This window comes from Rhinopithecus roxellana, chromosome 19 (assembly GCF_007565055.1).
Source record: "Rhinopithecus roxellana isolate Shanxi Qingling chromosome 19, ASM756505v1, whole genome shotgun sequence".
NCBI lineage: Eukaryota > Metazoa > Chordata > Mammalia > Primates > Cercopithecidae > Rhinopithecus > Rhinopithecus roxellana.
The window spans coordinates 34,425,345-34,445,089 of NC_044567.1; the positions used below are offsets into that span (position 1 = coordinate 34,425,345).

General features: G+C 43.2%; 1 protein-coding gene across 2 annotated transcripts in view; it reads left to right on the plus strand.

The window, feature by feature from the left end:
* Positions 1-19,745, plus strand: part of PMP22 (peripheral myelin protein 22) — a 35,795-nt gene that overhangs the window by 5,252 nt on the left and 10,798 nt on the right. For both annotated transcript variants that reach the window (XM_010370570.2, XM_010370569.2), the window contains exon 3: positions 911-1,010. In XM_010370570.2, coding sequence (XP_010368872.1) covers positions 911-1,010 — 100 coding nt within the window. The remainder of the gene's footprint in view (positions 1-910; positions 1,011-19,745) is intronic.

Genomic DNA, 19,745 nt, shown 5'->3' on the forward strand with positions numbered 1-19,745 from the left:
TCCAGCCCATGAGATCTTAAAGTTATTTTCTTGGCGATGAAGATGAGCAGACATGCAGGCAGTTTTCCCATGGTGGCTTTCGCTTCTTAATTTAAGGCACATTGTAAGCCTGATTTTCTTTTACTTTTTCTTTTTTCTTTTTTTTCTTTTTGAGACGGAATCTCGCACTGTCGCCCAGGCTGGAGTGCAATGGCGTGATCTCGGCTCAGTGCAACCTCTGCCTTCTGGGTTCAAGCAATTCTCCTGCCTCAGCCTCCCGAGTAGCTGGGATTACAGGTGCCTGCCACCACACCTGGCTCATTTTTATTTATTTATTTATTTTTTAGTAGAGACGGGGTTTCACTATGTTGGCCAGGCTGGTCTCGAACTCCTGATCTCATGATCCGCCCGCCTCCACCTCCCAAAGTGCTGGGATTACAGACGTGAGCCACCATGCCCGGCCTGTCAGCATGATTTTGTAGTCTCTGTGAGAGATAATTATGTTGGGGATTTGTAACTTGGTTTAACATTTACAAGCATCTTCACAGTATCTCCATTGTGCCTGGTGATGATAACATCAGATTGATAGGAGCTATATACAAGGAAATAGACTCAGAGAGAGGGGCTTGGGGAATGATCCCCAGAGATGCTGGGAAGAGGGAAGGCTTGAATGCAGGTGTCTCAGGTTGAGTTCATGGCTCCTTCTACTATAGTAAACATCTCTGCACATAATCGTTTTCATGTGCATGGAGAACTTTTCCATTTACAAAGTGCTTTTAGGTCATAAAACATTGGCTGTTACCATGCAGGGGTGGGCGGGGTAGCTAGGTGCATGAGGGTGCTTTTCGCCATCCCTGGGCCTTTCTCCTTCCCCTTTTCCTTCACTCCTCACTCCCTCCCTGACTCAGGATATCTATCTGATTCTCTTTAGCAATGGATCGTGGGGAATGGACACGCAACTGATCTCTGGCAGAACTGTAGCACCTCTTCCTCAGGAAATGTCCACCACTGTTTCTCATCATCACCAAACGGTGAGGCTGGTTTTGTGCTTGTCCTCAGATGCCTGTAACACGTTTCTCAGTCCAGAGCTGGAAACGCTTACTGGAAGACACAAGCCAGAATGCTGTTGCTGGGGTGGGTTGGGATGTGACAGGGAGCCGTGAGTCCAAGGCAAATGGGAGGGGTGGTGATCTCACTGGGGAAGCTGAGATCCTGGGCATCATTATGATTCACTCTACCTAGAGACATGCCCTTAGCGCCCTCCTGATCACTTAGGATAATGCTTTTTGTGATTTAAAAAAAAATGTTGACATAGGAGCTGTAAAGGTGGTATGATAGCTAAACCTTAGGCAGACCCCTTTGGGACATTGGATCAAACATGTATCTTTGGTTTGGTGGCTGTGTCTATTTAGAAATGTCCTGCCCCTTTCTGCTGCGGTGACAGTGGGACTGCCTCACTGCACCATCAGTCATATGGACACAAGACTGACTTGAGGTCCAGGTCTTGGACCTCAGTGATGCCACCTAGCATCAAAACCTTTGAATGTTTCCTTGTTGCAAGATGGGGACTTGAAGCTGTTTGCAAAACCCTAAGCTAAGCCTTGGGGTCCTTAATCCAGAAGATTGTATTTCTCCTCTGTCCTCAGCATCTTTGCTTGTGAGATGTGGAAGCCAGGCTTCATGAGGGTCAAATTAAGGGATAGTTGGCAGCAGAAGCACCAACTAGATACCCTAAGTACCCAGAGGGAAAGGAACACCCAGCCAGGAGCCCTGCGTGTTTGTATGCAGACAGGCGGAGGTAAACAGGATGAGCTGTTTTGGTGGCTGGTTAGGCCACAGCGATTGGTGTTAAGAGCCTGTGGATGTGGATCCACATGATCTTTTGTTCCAAAAGATGTGTCCTCAGGCTGGAAGGACCTATAGATATAGCAGAGCTTTCCTAACATCCTGGGTTTAAAAGACCACGGAAATACAACTTTAAATGTTGCTGCAGCTACTCATAGATCCAGTATATATGTTCAAGATGCTACACCAGATGAGAGAAACCAGTTTAGATCCAGTTCAATAAAACAGGCAGTGAAGTGGCCTTTGGTCCTGGCTTTGCATAATCCAATTTCTTTGCTGGACTTTCCCTCTTATGGCTCTGTACCTAGTAATACCCAAGCATGTCCCAAGCTGAAGCATTATTAACCAAATTCCTTGAACCACAGTACAAATAGAAACTGCTAAAATACTCATTTGGTAATTTATATGGAGAAGATAAGCAAGGAATGGAAAACCCTGCTTTATGTTTTTACCTTCTGGGTTGGGAAGGGAGCGGAGAAAAGATCCCAGTCCTATTGAAGTGAGAACAGTGCTTAATCTTGTCTCTGAGTGTGTGAAAGACATTGAATTAAAGCCATCCCAGAAATTACATGGTGGGTTTGCATGGTGAGTTGGTAACTGGGTAAATGAAATACTCACGAGTGCCTGAGAATGTGACCATAGCACTGCTTATCCCCAAAGCCACAGCATCCGGTTTCTCCCCCTTCAGGGTCTGGCTAAACTTCCCTGAGCACTCTGGATGGGAGTCTCTGTCCTTGCTACTGACACCTGGTGGTTACAAGTAGTGACTCAGCCTGCAAAGGGCAGGCTTTGGTGCTCACAGGCGCCATCCCCAAGTGGCATCTGGCCACGCGACTTGGCACGGAATCCTGGACTCTTGGGCCCAGAAGGGGGCAGTTTTGGCAGGTGTGTTAAAACCCGGCTGAGCTTCAGCAGAAACGAGGCGGGCAGAGGAGTTGCTAAGTTGTGCTTAAACCATCTGCAGGAAAGAAAGCGATATTGACCTGTAGCCTGTTACTGACTTGCATTTGGTGTATTCTGCGGTTGGAAATAGCTGTCAGTTGGTGCTAGAAGCAGATCTCAAAGAGGCACTAGGGTGATTTTAATCAGGAAACTTCTTATCTCTCAACTTGTTCCTTCTGTGCCAAGCTCACATTCTTGGGTTCATTTACAATGCCTCCTTAGGGTGGGTTTCAAATCTGTCTCATTGCTTTCTGAGAGCACCCCGGAGTGTCTGTTCTTCACATCTCCCTTCTCAGCTCTCACAATCAGGGCATTTTGAAAACATCTGGACGCTGTCCCTGAACACGCTGGGTTTGTTTCCACTCCACTCAGGCTTAATCTAAATTTGAAATTTCCGTTTACACTTCCCCAGTGGTGGTTATCTCTGCTGCTCTCTTCCCCAACGTGGTAGCACTTGCTACGACTTCAGCCTTAAGTGTCGAATACTCGGGGGCCTCCTCGATTGAGTTTAACAATTGTGGCAGCAAACAATAAGCTGAAAAAAAATGTGTAATTTTTAAAACATTATACTGCCTTTACAAATGAACTATGCTCGTTGCAAACCATTTACCGCATCTGTATTTGCTCTTAGAAAGTATGTTTGAAAAAAAATACTTGTTAAGTAATCAAAAGTAACTCATTATTGACACTGATATGTGAAGAATATGTTGCAAGTGTGAAAAAATATGTAGTGGTATGATCTCGGCTCACTACAAACTCTGCCTCCTGGGTTCAAGCGATTTTCCTGCCTCAGCCTCCTGAGTAGCTGGGATTATAGGCACCCACCAACATGCCTGGCTAATTTTTGTATTTTTAGTAGAGAGGGGTTTCACCATGTTGGGCAGGCTGGTCTCGAACTCCTGACCTCAAGTGATCCGCCCACCTCACCTCTCAAAGTGCTGGGATTACACTTTGAGCTGGCGTGAGCCACTGTGCCATGTGACTTGGTAATTTTTTCTGAAAGGACTCCTTTTTCTGGTGCATGACCACGACACTGCACCTCTCTCTGGGGGTTGCCATTTATGTTGTTTTCTGTATGAATGAGGCCTCCTGGCATCATGCCATGAGGCAGTCTAACATCTAGGTTGTATAGTTTGAAAGAGATATACCAGATCTTGCCCCCAAACTACATCTTGATATTAGAAATAGTTTTAGATTTTTAACTGACTTTGACTCTGCCTGCCTTCTCGTTTTTCTAAATGTATTTGTATACTTTCTGGCATCCCCTCCTTATCTGCCTCGTGTAGGCAGAGGTAAGAGAGGCTTAGTGTGGGGATATTCATTATGATCTTGTATCCAGTTCCATTCCAGCCCAGGGAATACGAGGATCTGGAAAGCATGAACCTTGCCTTGATGGTCCCAAGCCTGGTCAAGGAGTCAGGAGATAACTATGGAAGGGTGAATCACTCTCCTGGAAGGCAGAGCAGGCCAGATGCCCAAAGGGAGGCAGGCAGACAGTGCCCGAGTTCAGGGAGGAAGTGGAAGGGAAATCTCTGGTAGGAGGTAGAATTTGATCCATCCTCCAAAGGATGGGCAGGATTTAAGTCAGTACAGGCAAGGGGGAAGAGAACATTCCCTGTTAGGGCAATGACATGACCTAAGGTAAGGGTAGAGCAAGGCAGGGGATGGGGTAGACCAGTTGGCTAGTGTTCTGGTTAGGATTAGGGTTGATTGGGTATAAAAGAACATCTTCAAATGATAGGGGCTTAAATAAGATCATTTATTTTTCCCTCTTTTCAAAGAAGTCTGGAAGTAGGTAGCCTGAGAGAGGTATGGAGGTTCCATGAAATTGTCAGAGATGCAGATACTTGCTAGCTCATTTCTTTACCTTCTCTTGGGTTTGGCTGTCATCTTGAGGAAACAAAAGGCTGCTAGAGCTCCAGCCGTCACATCCATGATTCAAGCAGTAGGGTGGAGAAAGGAGGTGGAGAAGAATGAATCCCCTTTTCTTTTAATGAAATGTAACATGGTCACACCCACACCTATTTCTAAGAGAAGGCGAGAAATATAGTCATTCGGCCTTGGGGGAAACATGGCTTCTCAAATCACAGAAACTTGGCAGCAAGTACTTCTCTGTAAGCCTGGTGTGGAATACTTCCCTTGAGGGTTTGACCATCCCCTCCCATACCCAATCATACTCTTTTGCAATAGCTCAGTTGCGCCCTCTACAGTTCCCTAAGTCCCGGTTATTTCAGCATTCTTCGAAGAGTCCATCTCTGCTGCATCCTGGGCTCTGTCAGCACTCCACCATTCTCATATGGACTCTTCTCAGAAACTTTAGGATCTGTCGAGGCTTCTCTCTATTTCTACCACCTCTCCAGGTACAAGTGAAGTCTTACTATTATTACTAAGACAGAGTTTCGCTCTTGTCCAGGCTGGAGTTCAGTGGCACAATCTTGGCTCACTGCAACCTCCGCCTCCCGGGTTCAAGCAATTTTCCTGTCTCATCCTCCCGAGTAGCTGGGATTACAGGCATGCGCCACCACACTTGGCTAATTTTTTGTATTTTTAGTAGAGACAGGCTTTCTCCATGTTGGTCAGGCTGGTCACGAACTCCCGACCTCAGGTGATCCACCAATCTCAGCCTCCCAAAGTGCTGGGATTACAGGCGTGAGCCACCACGCCCAGCCGTCTTATTATTATTTAATGATGTCTCTTGAATCTCTATTTTCCTCCAGTCCAGACCTCTCTTCTGAATCCCAGACCTGTTTATCCAGCTATCTCCTGGCCACTTCCCTTGGGATATCAAAGAGAGGCCCCCAAGCCACTAGGCCAGAGAGAGTCCTTATCTCCTCCGCCAAATCCACCCCTTTGTCACTTTCTAGTATTTTAGTGAATGCTGCTTCACCAGCTGGCAAGCCAAATATCTAGAGTCTGCCTTGACGTGTTTCCTTCTTTCTCTTCTCAGCATTGTCACGGGTCCCTCAGGCTACCCCATGGTTCCAATGCCTGTTGCCCACCTGTGGTCACGCTGCTTCCTCGTTTGTCTGAGGCGCCAGGGCAGCATCCTAACTAGTTAGCTGCATCCTTTTTTACTCCTCTGTGACTCATTTTTCATACGGAATCCAGGCTGATATTTAAAAAAACACAAACCTAATTATATCACTCCTCATTTGGAAACCTTTCGGAGGCCCTTCGTTGGTCTTAATCTTCAGATGAAAATCTTTAATAACGCCCATCGGAATCTACCTGAATGATCCACTCCTGCTCCTGTTAAGTCTCACCTCCCATCTCTCTTCCCCTCATCTTGGAATTTCAGCGTTTTCTCACTTCCTGAAACGTGAACTTCCCACTTCGGGAGCCTCTTCATTTCTCTTCTGATCTTTCATGCAGGACTATTTCTTGAACAACTATCGTGTACCAGAGACTACTGTAGGTACTAAGGTTACAAGAGTGAACAATAGCTTATGTTTTACTGGACAAACTAGTCAATAAACATGGAGAATTTGGGGGTCAATGGTAAGAACTGTATAAGACAGGTTAATGGGATAAAGAGGGATTGCAGTAGGTGAAGGGAGGTCTCCTTGAGGTGTGACCACTTGAGGGTAGCCAGGAGCCAGCCATATAAACATCTGGGGAAGGTTCCATATAGAAGGACCATCAAGTGCAAGATCGCTGGGCAGGGCAGGAGGTTGTTAGTTGAGGGACAGAGGGCAGGGCAGAATAGTGGGAACAGAGAGTGAGGGGTAAGTAGAATCACAGACCATCTCAGAGTGTGTGTGCCCCCAACCACACTAGGAAGGAATTGGGTGCATATGCATGCGTTTCTAATCTTTGTGATTTCCTTAGACCTGCTGTCTCCATGGGTTTCTCAGTGGTCTGTTGGATTCCAAGTTGGAGTGACAGTCCCGAAGCCTCCATAAGGCAGAGTATATCAGAAATTGTACAAGGTAGAAATGCATCGGTTATATTTTCAGTGATTATTTTGGGTGACAGGATTCTTATCACTTTGACTGTTTTCTTTTCTTTTGCTGCCTTACCTATTTTCCTCATTGAGATCTTTTATTTTCACAATCAGAAAATAACTGTGAACATTTTATGCTAGAAAACTGGTTTTGAGTAACCAGTTTTTTTAAGTAGGTTCGCTCTGCCTTGATTAAGAGAATGGAGCCCCAGGGCATGGCAGGCAGGGTCCATGGGTTAGCTTTGAATGAGGCCAGTTCCTGGAGCTTTAGTTTGCCAAACTCATACAATCTGGAAGGCTCTGGTGAGGGGGAGGGGTGTGCCAAGCCTCCTCCCCAAGACCCTATGGGCCAATTGAAAATCTACTGACCCAGAGGATTCAGGCAAAACATTTGCCCTGCTGTTGAATAAGCCAGTGCTTTTTGTTTTTAAGTCTCCAAGATCCAAATATCAAGTCCAAGTTCTCACAAGCGTTCCCCTGCTCTTTATTTAATTCGTGTGGACCTGATATGCAGCAGGATGGGTCAGAATACTGGGATTAAACCACAGGCGATGTGGGAGCCCAGGAGCTGGAAGGGCACAGTTCTGGCTTACCCTGGCTCCTGGCTGGTCTTCGTCAGCTTCAGTGATGAGGCAGGACCCAGGCAGAGTTTGTCTTCAGTAAAATCTGTCTCTCAGGCCCTGTCCCTGCTCACAAAGTCCTCTCTTGTCTCAGAAGAAAAGGTAGTTGATAAACTTTTTCATGCTGAGGTGTTAGGCACAAAAAGTGTGTCCCTTTTTGAATCACTTTCGTTTTTTAGGAGGAGGCCAGTGCTCAACACCAAAGCATGAAGGGAATTATTGAGCTGTCCTCTAATCTGTCCCCGAACATCCTTGGCCACCTCCATTGTCTAAGGGCAGTACCTGTAGCCCCTCATTTCCCAGTGACAACAGGTGGGTCTCCTCTGCCACAGTATGTGGGCTGGACCAGCACCAGGCACTGAGAAGATGACCACTTACTACTCTTCTTTTCTGTTTAAACAGCAGCAACAGCAGGAACAGCAAACTCATGACTATCAATAGGTTGTGTGTGGCATTAGATCAATGCCTTAGGTTGAAAATTAGAGAAACTAAATCTTGCCAGTCTCAGCAGCCCCCAACATGAGTCCTTGGTGGGTTCCTATCATCCCTGTCTTCAGAATGATCCCAGACTTGTTTATCAATTTGGTGACACTGCCATTTTGGCAAGGACACCAGACAATTTCCTTGTCTGTGGCCCAGCTGTTGGCCAGATTTTAGAAAACACAGGAGACCTTCTGCATTTATGGACCCCTGTTTTACATTTTTAAACCTTTATGGCTCCCTGAGTCAACCCGTAATCTCTACCCAAGGAATGGCTCTGGATTGTACAGGCTCTTATGAGATGCTGAGGCCCTGGTGGTGCAAAGGAGGTACAGAGGATGGAATGTGTTGTCAACAGGCCAAGATTTCAACCCTTAGAGTTTCTCTAATGCCAATACCCAGGAATTGGTATGAAATGTTTGTTTGAACCTGTGTCTGAACCATATGACCTGGAAACTATAGTCTTTGCTTTAAAAAAACTTCCGTTGTATCCCCAAGATTTCACCAGCACCAAGAAAACATCCCTTGCATTTCAGGAGCAGGGATTGGCCATGGTGCAGCCTGAGGTTGTGGATGTTGATCTTTGGTGCTCGAGAGAAGGCTGTCTGGGATGAAGCCTTCTGACTGTGCAGTCATCCACATACATGTGGCCCCCAACACTGGCAGGGACCTGGAGTCATCTGGCCCATCCCTCTTCCCTGTCTCATCGAGCTGCAGACTCCTCTGCAATATGCCTACCACTTGTTCATCCTACCACTGATGGGGAACTCACTACCTTCAAGAGAGCCTCTTTTAATGTTGAAGAGCTAACAGTGAGATCCATTCCTTTGTTCTTCAACTCTACTGAGCCTGTCCTATGTACTGGCCACTATTCTAGAAACGGGGTACACAGAGATGAACAAGAAAGAGCAGGTCCCTGCCATTGTGCAGCTCACAAGGAGCTGGAGGAAACAGGCAATACATAATAAATGCATCACTATGGGTAGTGGAACGTGCTCTACAGGAAACAAATAGGGTGATCCAATGGAAAGTCATCACTGGAGGAATGAGCTGCTCAGGGAAGGCCTCTTCCTTCCATAGTGATGTGGTCTGAGATTTAAAAGACAGGGAGGGACCAGTTATAGGAAGAACCATGGGAAGAAAATTCCAGGAGATAAAGGGGAGAGCCAAGGCCCTGAGGTAGCTGAAGAAAAGAGGGTGGGGAATGCGGGAGAGAGGGATGAGAGCAGGATCGCTGGGGCCTCAGGCTGTGGTACTGAGGACAGTTGGGACATCATTGAAGGGTTTTAAGCAGAAGAGTGTCATGATTTGATTTGTGTTTTGTAAGCTCCTTCTGGCTGTTGAGAATGAATTCTGGGGAGAGGCAAGAGTAGAAACTGGGGACCAGTGAGGAGTTTGTGGTCGTAGTCCAGACTGGACATGATGACGACACTGAAATGACAGTGATGACAATGACGATGATGTTAAGAATACAAACAATTCACGTAAATGCCAGGCATTCTTTGAAGAGCAATGCATTTAATCTTTACAAGAACTCTAGGAGGTAGCTGGTGGCTTAGCTAGGGAGGGGAAGTAGAGAAAAAAAAGGGTCTCATGAAAGGGTTTGCTGATGGGTTAGATGTAGGGAGTTAGGGAAGAATGATTCTAGATGACTCTAGGTTTGGGGTTTGAGCAACTGGTGTGTAACTGGATCTTGGACTGAGATGGGAAGACTGGAGGAAGAACAGAAGATTTGGGGCAAGGGGTAGAAATCAGGATTTACATTTTGATTATCAGAGAGATCAGCAAAGCACTTCAATTTAGAAGTCTTTAGCTCAGGGGAGAGGTCTGGGCTGGAAATTCAAAGTCAGGAGTCATTCCTCTATACTGAAGGGTATTCAATGTCATGGTGCCGAATATAGTTATTTGGGGAGGAGTTGAGAGCAGAAGACAGAAAAGGAGAACAGTGTTCAGAGCTAAGTCTTGAGCATGCCAGGGGTTAATGAGGGTACAGGAAGGAAAGGGGATGAGCAGCCAGTGATGAGGGAGGAATGCCAGGAGATATTGTCACTTAAGAAATTACCTCGTTAAACCCAACACTGCCCCTCTTTTGTCCAGTCACTTCTGGTTGCCTTCATTCATGCCTGATGTGCTGGACTTGGGTTTTATCAAGTTGCTTGGCTCATCCTTAAAGAGTTTAAATCCCCATAATGCCTCCTGGACAATGACCGCAGGGTGACCCCAGTCTCTCCTCTACATCATGACTCTTCAAACAGTTGACAATTGCAGTTTTTCTTTCTCTTCTCTGGTGGTGATACTTCCTTCCTTCTTTCAGTGGCTTCTCTGGTGCTGGGGATTCCACTGGAGTCCCAGCTGCAGAAGCAGGGCCTCTTCTTGCCCTTCTGAAGTTTGGTCAGTGGTTTGGCTTGGCAGGCTGATGAGCGGAGAATAAGGGGAACCCCTCTCTCTTTGCCACACCATTCTCCTTCCTCTCTCTCTAGTTTGTGTGGATTCTAAGTCTGAAGAATGGTGGTAGAATCATTTAATTCATTAGATTTCAAACATATCATTGACTTCTCTGCACCCCCAGTGTGTTGTAGTGGAAAAACTAGTAGTCTGGGCATCAGGGATTCCTTGTTTTTCTGCACCGGGTCTGCCTCTAACAAATTAAGTAACCTGGGGCAGGTACCCTGGTTTCCTAAAAGCAGAGTGGGTCTTGAGGTAGGACCTGAAATTGAGGTAGGACCTGCACATTGCATGGGTCCCGGAGCCTCTGTTCCTGTTCAGGATGTAATTGTTGCATCGAGGGATCCTAAAAGGAGGTGACCTCTGAACTGGGCCTTGGCAATGGGGTAGAATTTCAGTAGGCAGAGCGAGCAGGGATGGGTTTTGTGCTTGCAGACGGGCACTGGTTTACTGTTGCTGGTGGGGAGAGCAGTTCTGTTGTTCTAGCTCTTAATTTCCATCATGCATGGTCTTTTTTCATACTTTGGGGGAAAGAAGGAGGATAACTCTATTATTTCTATAGGGAGAATTCCTCCTAAACCTAAAGATCTTAAAACTAAACCAATTACTCCCTGTTAATTCTCCACTGATGCAGTTCATGACTGCAATTGCAACTGCCTTTCTCATCATTTTCTGTGGCCAAACTCAGTGTTTTTAAGTGAGCTGTTCTTTTAGAAAACAGAAAAAAAAAGTTTCCTGATAAATCAGTTTGAAAGACACTAAGTTTTGAAAGTTAAGCAGGCTTTGATCATTCATGGTACATTGTGAATTACCAAGGAGGGAGATTGATATCCTTGATCATGCAACCCACGCGCCTCCTTTTTCTTTTGTATCTGGTGGAGTAAGTCTTCCAAGAACAATTCTTAGAGAAACAAAGCCTACTCTGTTTCCCTGTTTCTAGAATTTTCCAACAAGGGTATAAAAAATCCTCAAACAGCTTACTATTATCCAGTAACCTCAGGTACCTCAGTGGCTGCATGTTATTCCCTTTAGAAGTCTAAGAACTCACTAGCAGAACAAGAATATGGATGTCAAAGTGCAAAACTAGACCCCGACAAACAAGCTCTGTGCTTGCCACAAAGCCTTTTTTTTTTTTTTTTTTTGAGATGGAGTTTCACTCTTGTTGACCAGGCTGGAGTGCAATGGCACGATCTCAGCTCACTGCAACATCCGCCTCCCAGGTTCAAGCGATTCTCCTGCCTCAGCCTGCCAAGTAGCAGGGACTACAGGCGCCTGCCGCCACGTCCGGCTAATTTTTTGCATTTTTAGTAGAGATGGGGTTTCACTGTGTTAGCCAGTGTGGTCTCGATCTCCTGACCTCGTGATCCGCCCGCCTCAGCCTCCCAAAGTGCTGGGATTACAGGCGTGAGCTACTGGGCCCGGCTTAATTAGGAATGCAGGTCATTGAACAACTGTATCAGCTTTAGCCGGAATACCTTGACATGAAGATTACTGAGCAGTTTGTGCCCACTAGTGGCCAGACACAGGCTTTGCTCTAACTAAAACGCCCCCAGAATTACCTGTTGAAAGAGCCACCCATGTGGCCTTCATCCCTTTGTGAGCTCCATGCTGGCACGCAGTTGTCTCCATCTGTTTTGCTTTCTGCATGAATCATGGGCAAAGTTAGCCTGACCGGCCAGCCCCATTTCAAAGCCACCAGCTGGGGGAGAAGTTGAAGCCCAGGAGGCAAGACCCACGCTGGGTTCTGGGCATGCTTGAGCTGGTGGGCGAGGCATATGAGCAAAGGCCACATAGTTTAGGATGGGGGCCTTTCAGAGACTTAGACTCAGCTATTTCTGGAATGACATTCATACTGAGAAATAAGGAAAATGGCGATCTGTGTGATGGTTGTGGGCTGGGAGGTTTGGGCGTGGGAGTCCTGGCCTTGGGGTCATGTGTTTTGAAAACAGTCTAGCGCTATGCAAATGGGAAGTATTAATAACTCTCTGCCTCTGTGATTCACCCTCTCATGGCTTTTTCTCTCTTGGCCTCTCCAAGGTCTCTTCTGACTCTTTTGCAACTGTCCTTCCTTTCACTTTCAAAAAACCTGTTCTCTTGACTCAGAACGGTTTTATGAATTGCCCAGAGTGGGACTTGATGTGGGGCAGGGTTGGTGCCATGCTGGTAATGAAAGATGCACATGAACTGTTACATTGAAAAGTGCTTCATACTTTCCGAATCCTTAACTCACTGGGTTGTAGGCCCTGGGCTAAGAATACAGCTGAGGGGGCTGATGTATTTCCTTCATTGCTCAGCTGCTCCTACAGCAGGAATCTGACCTTGAAATGAGCCTTGATTGTTGTGCAACTCCAGCTTCCCACTATATGGAGGGGAGCTGGGTCTGGGTGCTGCCATGGCCCATGTCAGAAAGCTGTCAGCAGCTCTTTTACTGGACACTCTCAGAACAGGAGGCCTGCAAAGAGCTTTTTTTTTTTTTTGAGACAGGGTCTTATTGTTTCCAGGCTGGAGTGGAGTGGCATGATCTCGGCTCACTGCAATCTCCACCTCCAAGGTTCAAGTGATTCTCCTGCCCCAGCCTCCCAAATAGCTGGGATTACGGGCACGTGCCACCACACCCAGCTGATTTTTGTATTTTTAGTAGAGACGGGGTTTCACCACGTTGGCCAGGATGGTCTCAATCTCCTGACCTCGTGATCCGCCCGCCTCGGCCTCCCAAAGTGCTGGGATTACAGGTGTGAGCCACCGCGCCTGGCCAGAGCTTTAGTTTTTAATTCAGTGCTCAGCACCAAGGCTGGATATTAGCTTAAAACTGCCAGTGGGAACTCCACGAATATTTACCAGGCCTCCACTTTGCACCAGGAACTGAGTGTGGCCTGGAGGACAGCAGGTACTCAACGTAAGCTCTACTATTTATTGCATACAAATTTCAAGTATGGGTGGGGGCTGGGGAAGGGTATCGCCACACTGGGGCTTGTGTTAATCTGTAGCCACTTGGGATGTTGGTGTCACACTAGGTTTGATCTAAATAAAACAGGTTGGTAATTGACAGCATTTTTCCTTGCATTATATTTCTCTGAACTCGAATAGTTATTTTCTGTACATCTGACTTGTTTTGCTGTAGCAGAGTGTGGCAAGTAATAGCTTGCATGTCGAATCCAATCTGCTTCTGTAAATAAGATTTTATTGGATATATGGCTATTGGAGGAATGGGCCACACCCACTCATTTACATCTTGTCTGTGGCTATGGCTGATTTTGTGCTACAAAGGCAGAGTTGAGTAGTTCTCAACTAGGTCTAAGTTGGACCGAATGACTTGCAAAGCCTAGAGTATTTGCTCTCTGATTCTTTATAGACATAGTTTGCTGTCTGTGCAGATATTTGCTCTCTGACTCTGTAGCACGTTTATGCTGGAAAGTAGATATGAATTGATGCCAAAGTTGTATCAAAACACTTTTTGGAGTTCTGGCCGATGTGCTAATAACTTGGCTTGCGTGAACATTGTAGCTCCCATTTTCATACTGCTTGGTGTGACCCAGATGGAAATGCTCCAGAACCTGGCCCCTCAATAACAGCCTGTAAATGCTTGTTTACCCTGTTTCTCACATCAACCTTTTAGGTGGGGTTATTTGCACTATCCTTTAACAGAGCTTCAATGACAACTCTTTTGTTTGATGATTATGACAACCCAGTAAAATATATGAGTGCCTCAAGTTAGTGAAGCAGAATTCAAGGTCAAAAAAATGTATGCGGCAAGTTAGACGGGTGGTCAGAAGAAATTGGCAACAGAACCCAGCCCTGCCTGGACCGTCCTAATCGGAGCACACAAATGCTGGAGAGAGTCAGGCTTTGCACTCGCTCACACGGGTCCGCATCCTTGGACAGGATCAAAGCCCTGTCACTTTCGGAGTGTGTGGTATCTGCTGTCTCTTACTGCACTGGTTATCTGTCTATTCCAGTTCTGATGAATGGTTCTGACTGGGGAGCAGCATCATCTGAGCTTAGAAATGTCCTCAGGGCCCTGTGGGCTTCCCTTTGAAAATGAGAGCTCTTGAATCTTGCTCCAGCCTTTTGGAGGTTGCTTTCTCTGGGCTGGGCTCTGTTTTTTTTTTTTTTTCTCTTGCTGTCACTGTGTAGCTTTTGATCAACGCTGTTGGAGGAAAGGAAAAGCCCCTATTCTTTTCCTGGGCATGTGGAAGCCCAGTGCTGCCCAGAATTCCAGTAGCCCTTTGAGTTTTGGAATTCTAACTCTTAATAAGTCAATAGACTGCTGCATCTTTTTTACCTATGTAATCTTTTAAATTGGTTTTCATTATTTAAGTAGTACAAGTATAATAATACATGAAAATATTCTCAACTGAAAGGCCTTCTTGACTAAACTCTTCTTCATGCAACAGTAGTTCCTGGGGGAACCCACTGACATCAATTTGACATAACTTTGGCTCTTTCTCTACGGATACTTGCATGCCTGTGGATGTCTACATGCAATTATATAGTTTTTTGGTGTTTGTTTTCATAACGATGACATGTTGTGTATGCACCTTACTCTTTTCATTGTCTTGAACATCTTTCAAAGACTCTTCATTTTCTAACTCATGATTTTTTTTAACTACTGCAAAATATTTCATTGTAAGGATATACCATAATTTATTTTCCCTCATAGAAATGCTACAGTGAATGCCCTTATTTATTTTTCTCTGAGTATATATGTTCAGTGTTTTTCCAGGATATAGTAAAGAAGCACTTGAATATATATATTGTGTCATTATGCTGGAGGTGTTACAATTTTTCAATTACTTTTAATGGCAAAAACTACAATTACTTTTTTATCAACCTAATATATTCTGTCGCAAAATGGCTGATCACAAAAGGATTACAATAATAATAATATTGTTATTCCTATGAATGGTGTATGCAGGTAGCTATCACTTATTTGTTCTGCTGATATTATCCATTTATTTTGAATTTTGCCTATTTGCTGGATGAAAATTGGTATTACCCTCCTCATAGGTTTCACTTGCATTTCGCCGGTTGCTAGTGGGGTTGAGCACCTTTTACAATGTTTATTGGTTGTTCATATTTCTCCTTTGCTAATCATACGGCTCTTAAATTTTATACTTAGCTGTTTTCTCTTTGTTCTCTCTGTAGTTCAATTTTGTTAATGATGTGAACTAGAGATTTAATTTTATGTTTTACCAAATGAATAGCCAACACTATGTATTGTCTGTTGTATTTTGCTTATTGTAGTATATGGTATAAATTAAATACACAAGCTGGGTGCAGTGGCTCACGCCTGTAATCCCAGCACTCTGGGAGGCCAAGGTGGGCAGATCATCTGAGGTCAGGAGTTCGACACCAGCCTGGCCAACATGGTGAAACCCCGTCTCTACTAAAGATATAAAAATTAGCCGGGCATGGTGGTGCACGCCTGTGCTCCTAGCTACTCAGGAGGCTGAGGTAGGAGAATCGCTTGAACCCAGGAGGCGGAGGTTGCAGTAAGCTGAGATCGTGCCATTGCACTCCAGGCTGGGTGACAAAATTGAGATTCCATTAAAAAAAAAAAAATTAGCCGGACAGTGGTGGTGGGTGCCTGTAGGCCCCGCTACTCTGGAGGCTGAGGTAGGAGAATCGCTTGAATCCAGGGGGTGGAGGCTGCAGTGAGCCAAGAAAGCGCCACTGCACCCCAGCCTGGGAGACAGAGTGAGACAACGTCTCAAAAAATAAATAAATAAAAATAAAAATAAATTAATTAATAAATTAATTAAATATACAATTAACAGTTATATACTTTATAACATATAATTATAACATATAGAACTATGATAGATAATTATATATTTTATTTATAGACTATATATTTTATACGATATTTATATATATTTTTAGACATACGAAGCTTATATTTGTATTATAAAGTTTTAGCAATTCAAAAATATGGTATTAATCATGAAAGAAAAATAAAAGAATGGGACAGAATTAAGACTTTGGAAGCATACATGTAAATTTAGTATATAATACACAACATCATATGTGTGTCTATAAATAAAATACATTTTATTAATTATAATTATGTATTATATAATTATAAGCACTTGAACATATATGATCTATAATTATATATTATATAATTATAGATCATAGTTCTATGCTATGTTCTATAATTATATATTATATAATTATAGATCATAGTTCTATGGTATGTTCTATAATTATATATTATATAATTATAGATCATAGTTCTATGATATGTTCTATAATTATATATTATAAGGTGTATAATTATTAATTGTATATTTAATTTATACCATATACTATCATAAGCAAAATATACATATATGTTTTAAATCTGGTAGGTGATATCTTGACTCACTGGTTTTATTTGTTTTTCTGACTTTCTTTTTGTTCGTTTTGGTTTTTAGTTGCTGTTGTGTTTACTTCAAAATTTTTCTTATCTGTCATTGCTCATTGAACCAGACATTTTTATTAAAAGTATTTTAATATTTTTTTCTGTCTCATTAGTCTGTGCTTTTATCCATATTAAGTCAATTAATTTTGGACTTATTTCGTTGTTTTTTTTTCTAGCTTCTTGAGTTGAAAGTTTAGTTCACTCTTTTTAAGGATTTTTCTAGCAAATGCTTAGAAGTGTATACAGTGTCCTCTGAGAACTGCTTTGGCTACAACCCACAGGTGTGCCATGTGGCTCTCAATATAATTCTTTGCTGAAGAAATTTTTACTTTTCATCTTGATTTTTTTAATCTGAGGAATTATCTGGAGCACTGTTTTTAAATTTCCAAATTTATTTTGCCTAGTTTGTTTTTAATGTCTAATTTCGGTTTGCCTTTAGTTATGTGTTGAGCCTGTAACATTTCTGCTTTGGTATTTATTGCAATATTCTTTGTTGCCTTAAAATCAGTTTGAAAAGCTGTCCCATGTGTGTTTGAAAATAACTTATGGTTTTGCTGTGTAGAAAATTTGTGTCTTTTGCTGTATAGACACAAGTTTTCTATACATCTATTAGACCAAATTTGTTAACCCTCTTATATAATCTACATTCTTTCTTATTTTTGGTCTACCTGACATCTATTTTGAGGAAGGAAGCTAAAGTCTTCTACTGTCATTGTGGTTTTAACAATTTCTTCTCATATTTTGATTATTTTTTGGTTTTTACTTTTCCAGGCCATGTTATTATATGCATAAACATTTATTTTCTTCAGTCATAGATCATGTAAACCAGAAGTAAATATCAAATAAACCAAATCTTTCCTCTATGAAACAACCGAACAACTCTCTGGCCACTTTCATCCTTTCAGCATAAATTCTATTTTTTATTATTAATTTATCTTCTTTCTTTTTTGTTAATATTTGCCTGAAGCTTCTTTTCAAAATCTTTTTTGTTTTTGACCGTTGCTTGTTTTAGGTGTATCTATTATATTAGAATATAGCTACAAGGTCTTTTTTTCTTTTTTAGACAGAGTCTCTCTCTGTGCCCAGGCTGGAGTGCAGTGGTGTGATCTTGGCTCACTACAACCTCCACCTCCTGAGTTCAGGCGATTCCCTGTCTCAGCCTCCCGAGTAGCTGGGACCTCAGGTGCCCACCACCACACCTGGCCAGTTTTTTTGTATTTTTTGTAGAGATGGGGTTTTGGCATGTTGGCCAGGCTGGTCTTGAATTCCTGGCCTCAAGTGTTCCACCTGCCTCAGCCTCCTAAAATGTCTTAATTAAAGATAAAATTCCATGTCTTATAAGTGCCTTGAACCCATTCACATGTAATGTGGTTGATGATATACTTACTATCTTAATGCATGTGTTTTATTTATTGTGCTTATGGTTGAAAACCATCTTCTTCATCTCTGGATCATCAGAGTCAACCAGAGGGCTTGGCTCCAAGCAGTAGGTATTCGACAAATGCTCATTGAATAAAAATGTCCTTGATCCTCTAATTCTGATTTGATATGAGAAACAACTTATGGCAAACAGCTCAGTTGTAATGGGGTTGGGACTAAAATTCAAGTTACTGTTGAAAGACATTTCAAGAAGTATTTAGGTTATATTATTAAATATTAGACACTTTCTGTTTATATAGATTTAACATACAAAGATTTTAAGTTTTCTGTATATGTGAGGTCTCGTAGTAGTTCCTGCTGAAAATGACAGGGGCGCGGGGATAAGGGTCAAGACAGTATCTCAGGACTGGAGAAGGAAATCTAAGATATTGTCTCCATCAGCCATACTCCTCATGAGCATGTGCATGGAAGGACATTTCCCAGCCAAAGTGAATCCCTTTATTTGTTTTAGTTTCAGATTTGATTCTCAGATTTCTTTGTAATTCCAACTGCATCTACCAAAGTGCTATATAACTTTTTTATTTTAAGCAAATAATATTATGGGAACATTATCTTTATTGCAAAGTGCTCCTCCGGAAGAACCGCTATGCTGGATAAAGACAAACATTTAATTAAGGTTATGTAAGAGTGACATCAGGATGGCTCACAACCCCATTAGCCATTATTTTCTTACTTTAATTGACAAAGAAACTGAAAAAATAAAAGAAGCATATGTTGTGCTTGAATATGAAGAGTACTAGACTAGAATCCAAGGCCTCTCAGATTTGGCTGTGTCATTTGGACTCATGAAAACACCTCTGGAATTCTCTTTCAATGCAAAGGAGCTGGACTAGTTGATCTCTCAGGTTTCTTCCAACTCTAAAATATTTCCAGTCTGTGCCTTGGAAACATCTTATGTGAAACTCTAGTAACGGTTCACCTAATTGGCACCCTTAAAATTCTGCCTTGAGCTGCTTACAACTCAAAACAAGTTTATCTTACTCAGTTTTTAATTATAAACCATCCAGATTTCAGAACCGTGAGTACTGGTTAAAGCATTGAGGTGTGCTTTTGAAGACATGACATATGGCAGTTACTGAGCTGAAAGGATTAAAGCTGCAGCTTCCCCAGTTGCTCTTCCTCCATGAGAGTGGTGCCTGCCCCCAGCATTCTGTGGCACTTGGAAGACAAGACAGAGGCCAAATGCAGCTTTTTACCCTGGGCTTCCCTCTACAGTGTGGAAATCAGGTTGCTGCTTCTTTCCTCCCTGAAATGACATGAATTTGCAGCGGATGGTGAACTGAAGAAATCATAGGAGACACTGTCTTCTTGCCTGAATTTCAGTTGGAAGCTTGGAGATTTGGGGTTCAACAGAGATAAGGAAGTGTAAGCCTTCATCCTGTCTGGTGGTTTGTGATCACACACCGCTCTGTGCTGAGGCTAATGGCCATGATCAGAGTTTACAAAAAAAAAAAAAAAATACAGGTTGCCCAGGCAAATGGATTTCCATACCTATAGAGAGCATACCTTTCTCCATCAGTATTTCTTCCATTCTTCTAAAAAATTAGTTTGGGCTCTAACAGCCATTCCCATAATATTTACCTCTCCTTGGAGAATGCAGATAATTTGAACAGCGGTTTTAAACTATTTTTCTTGGAATGCAGAAGTT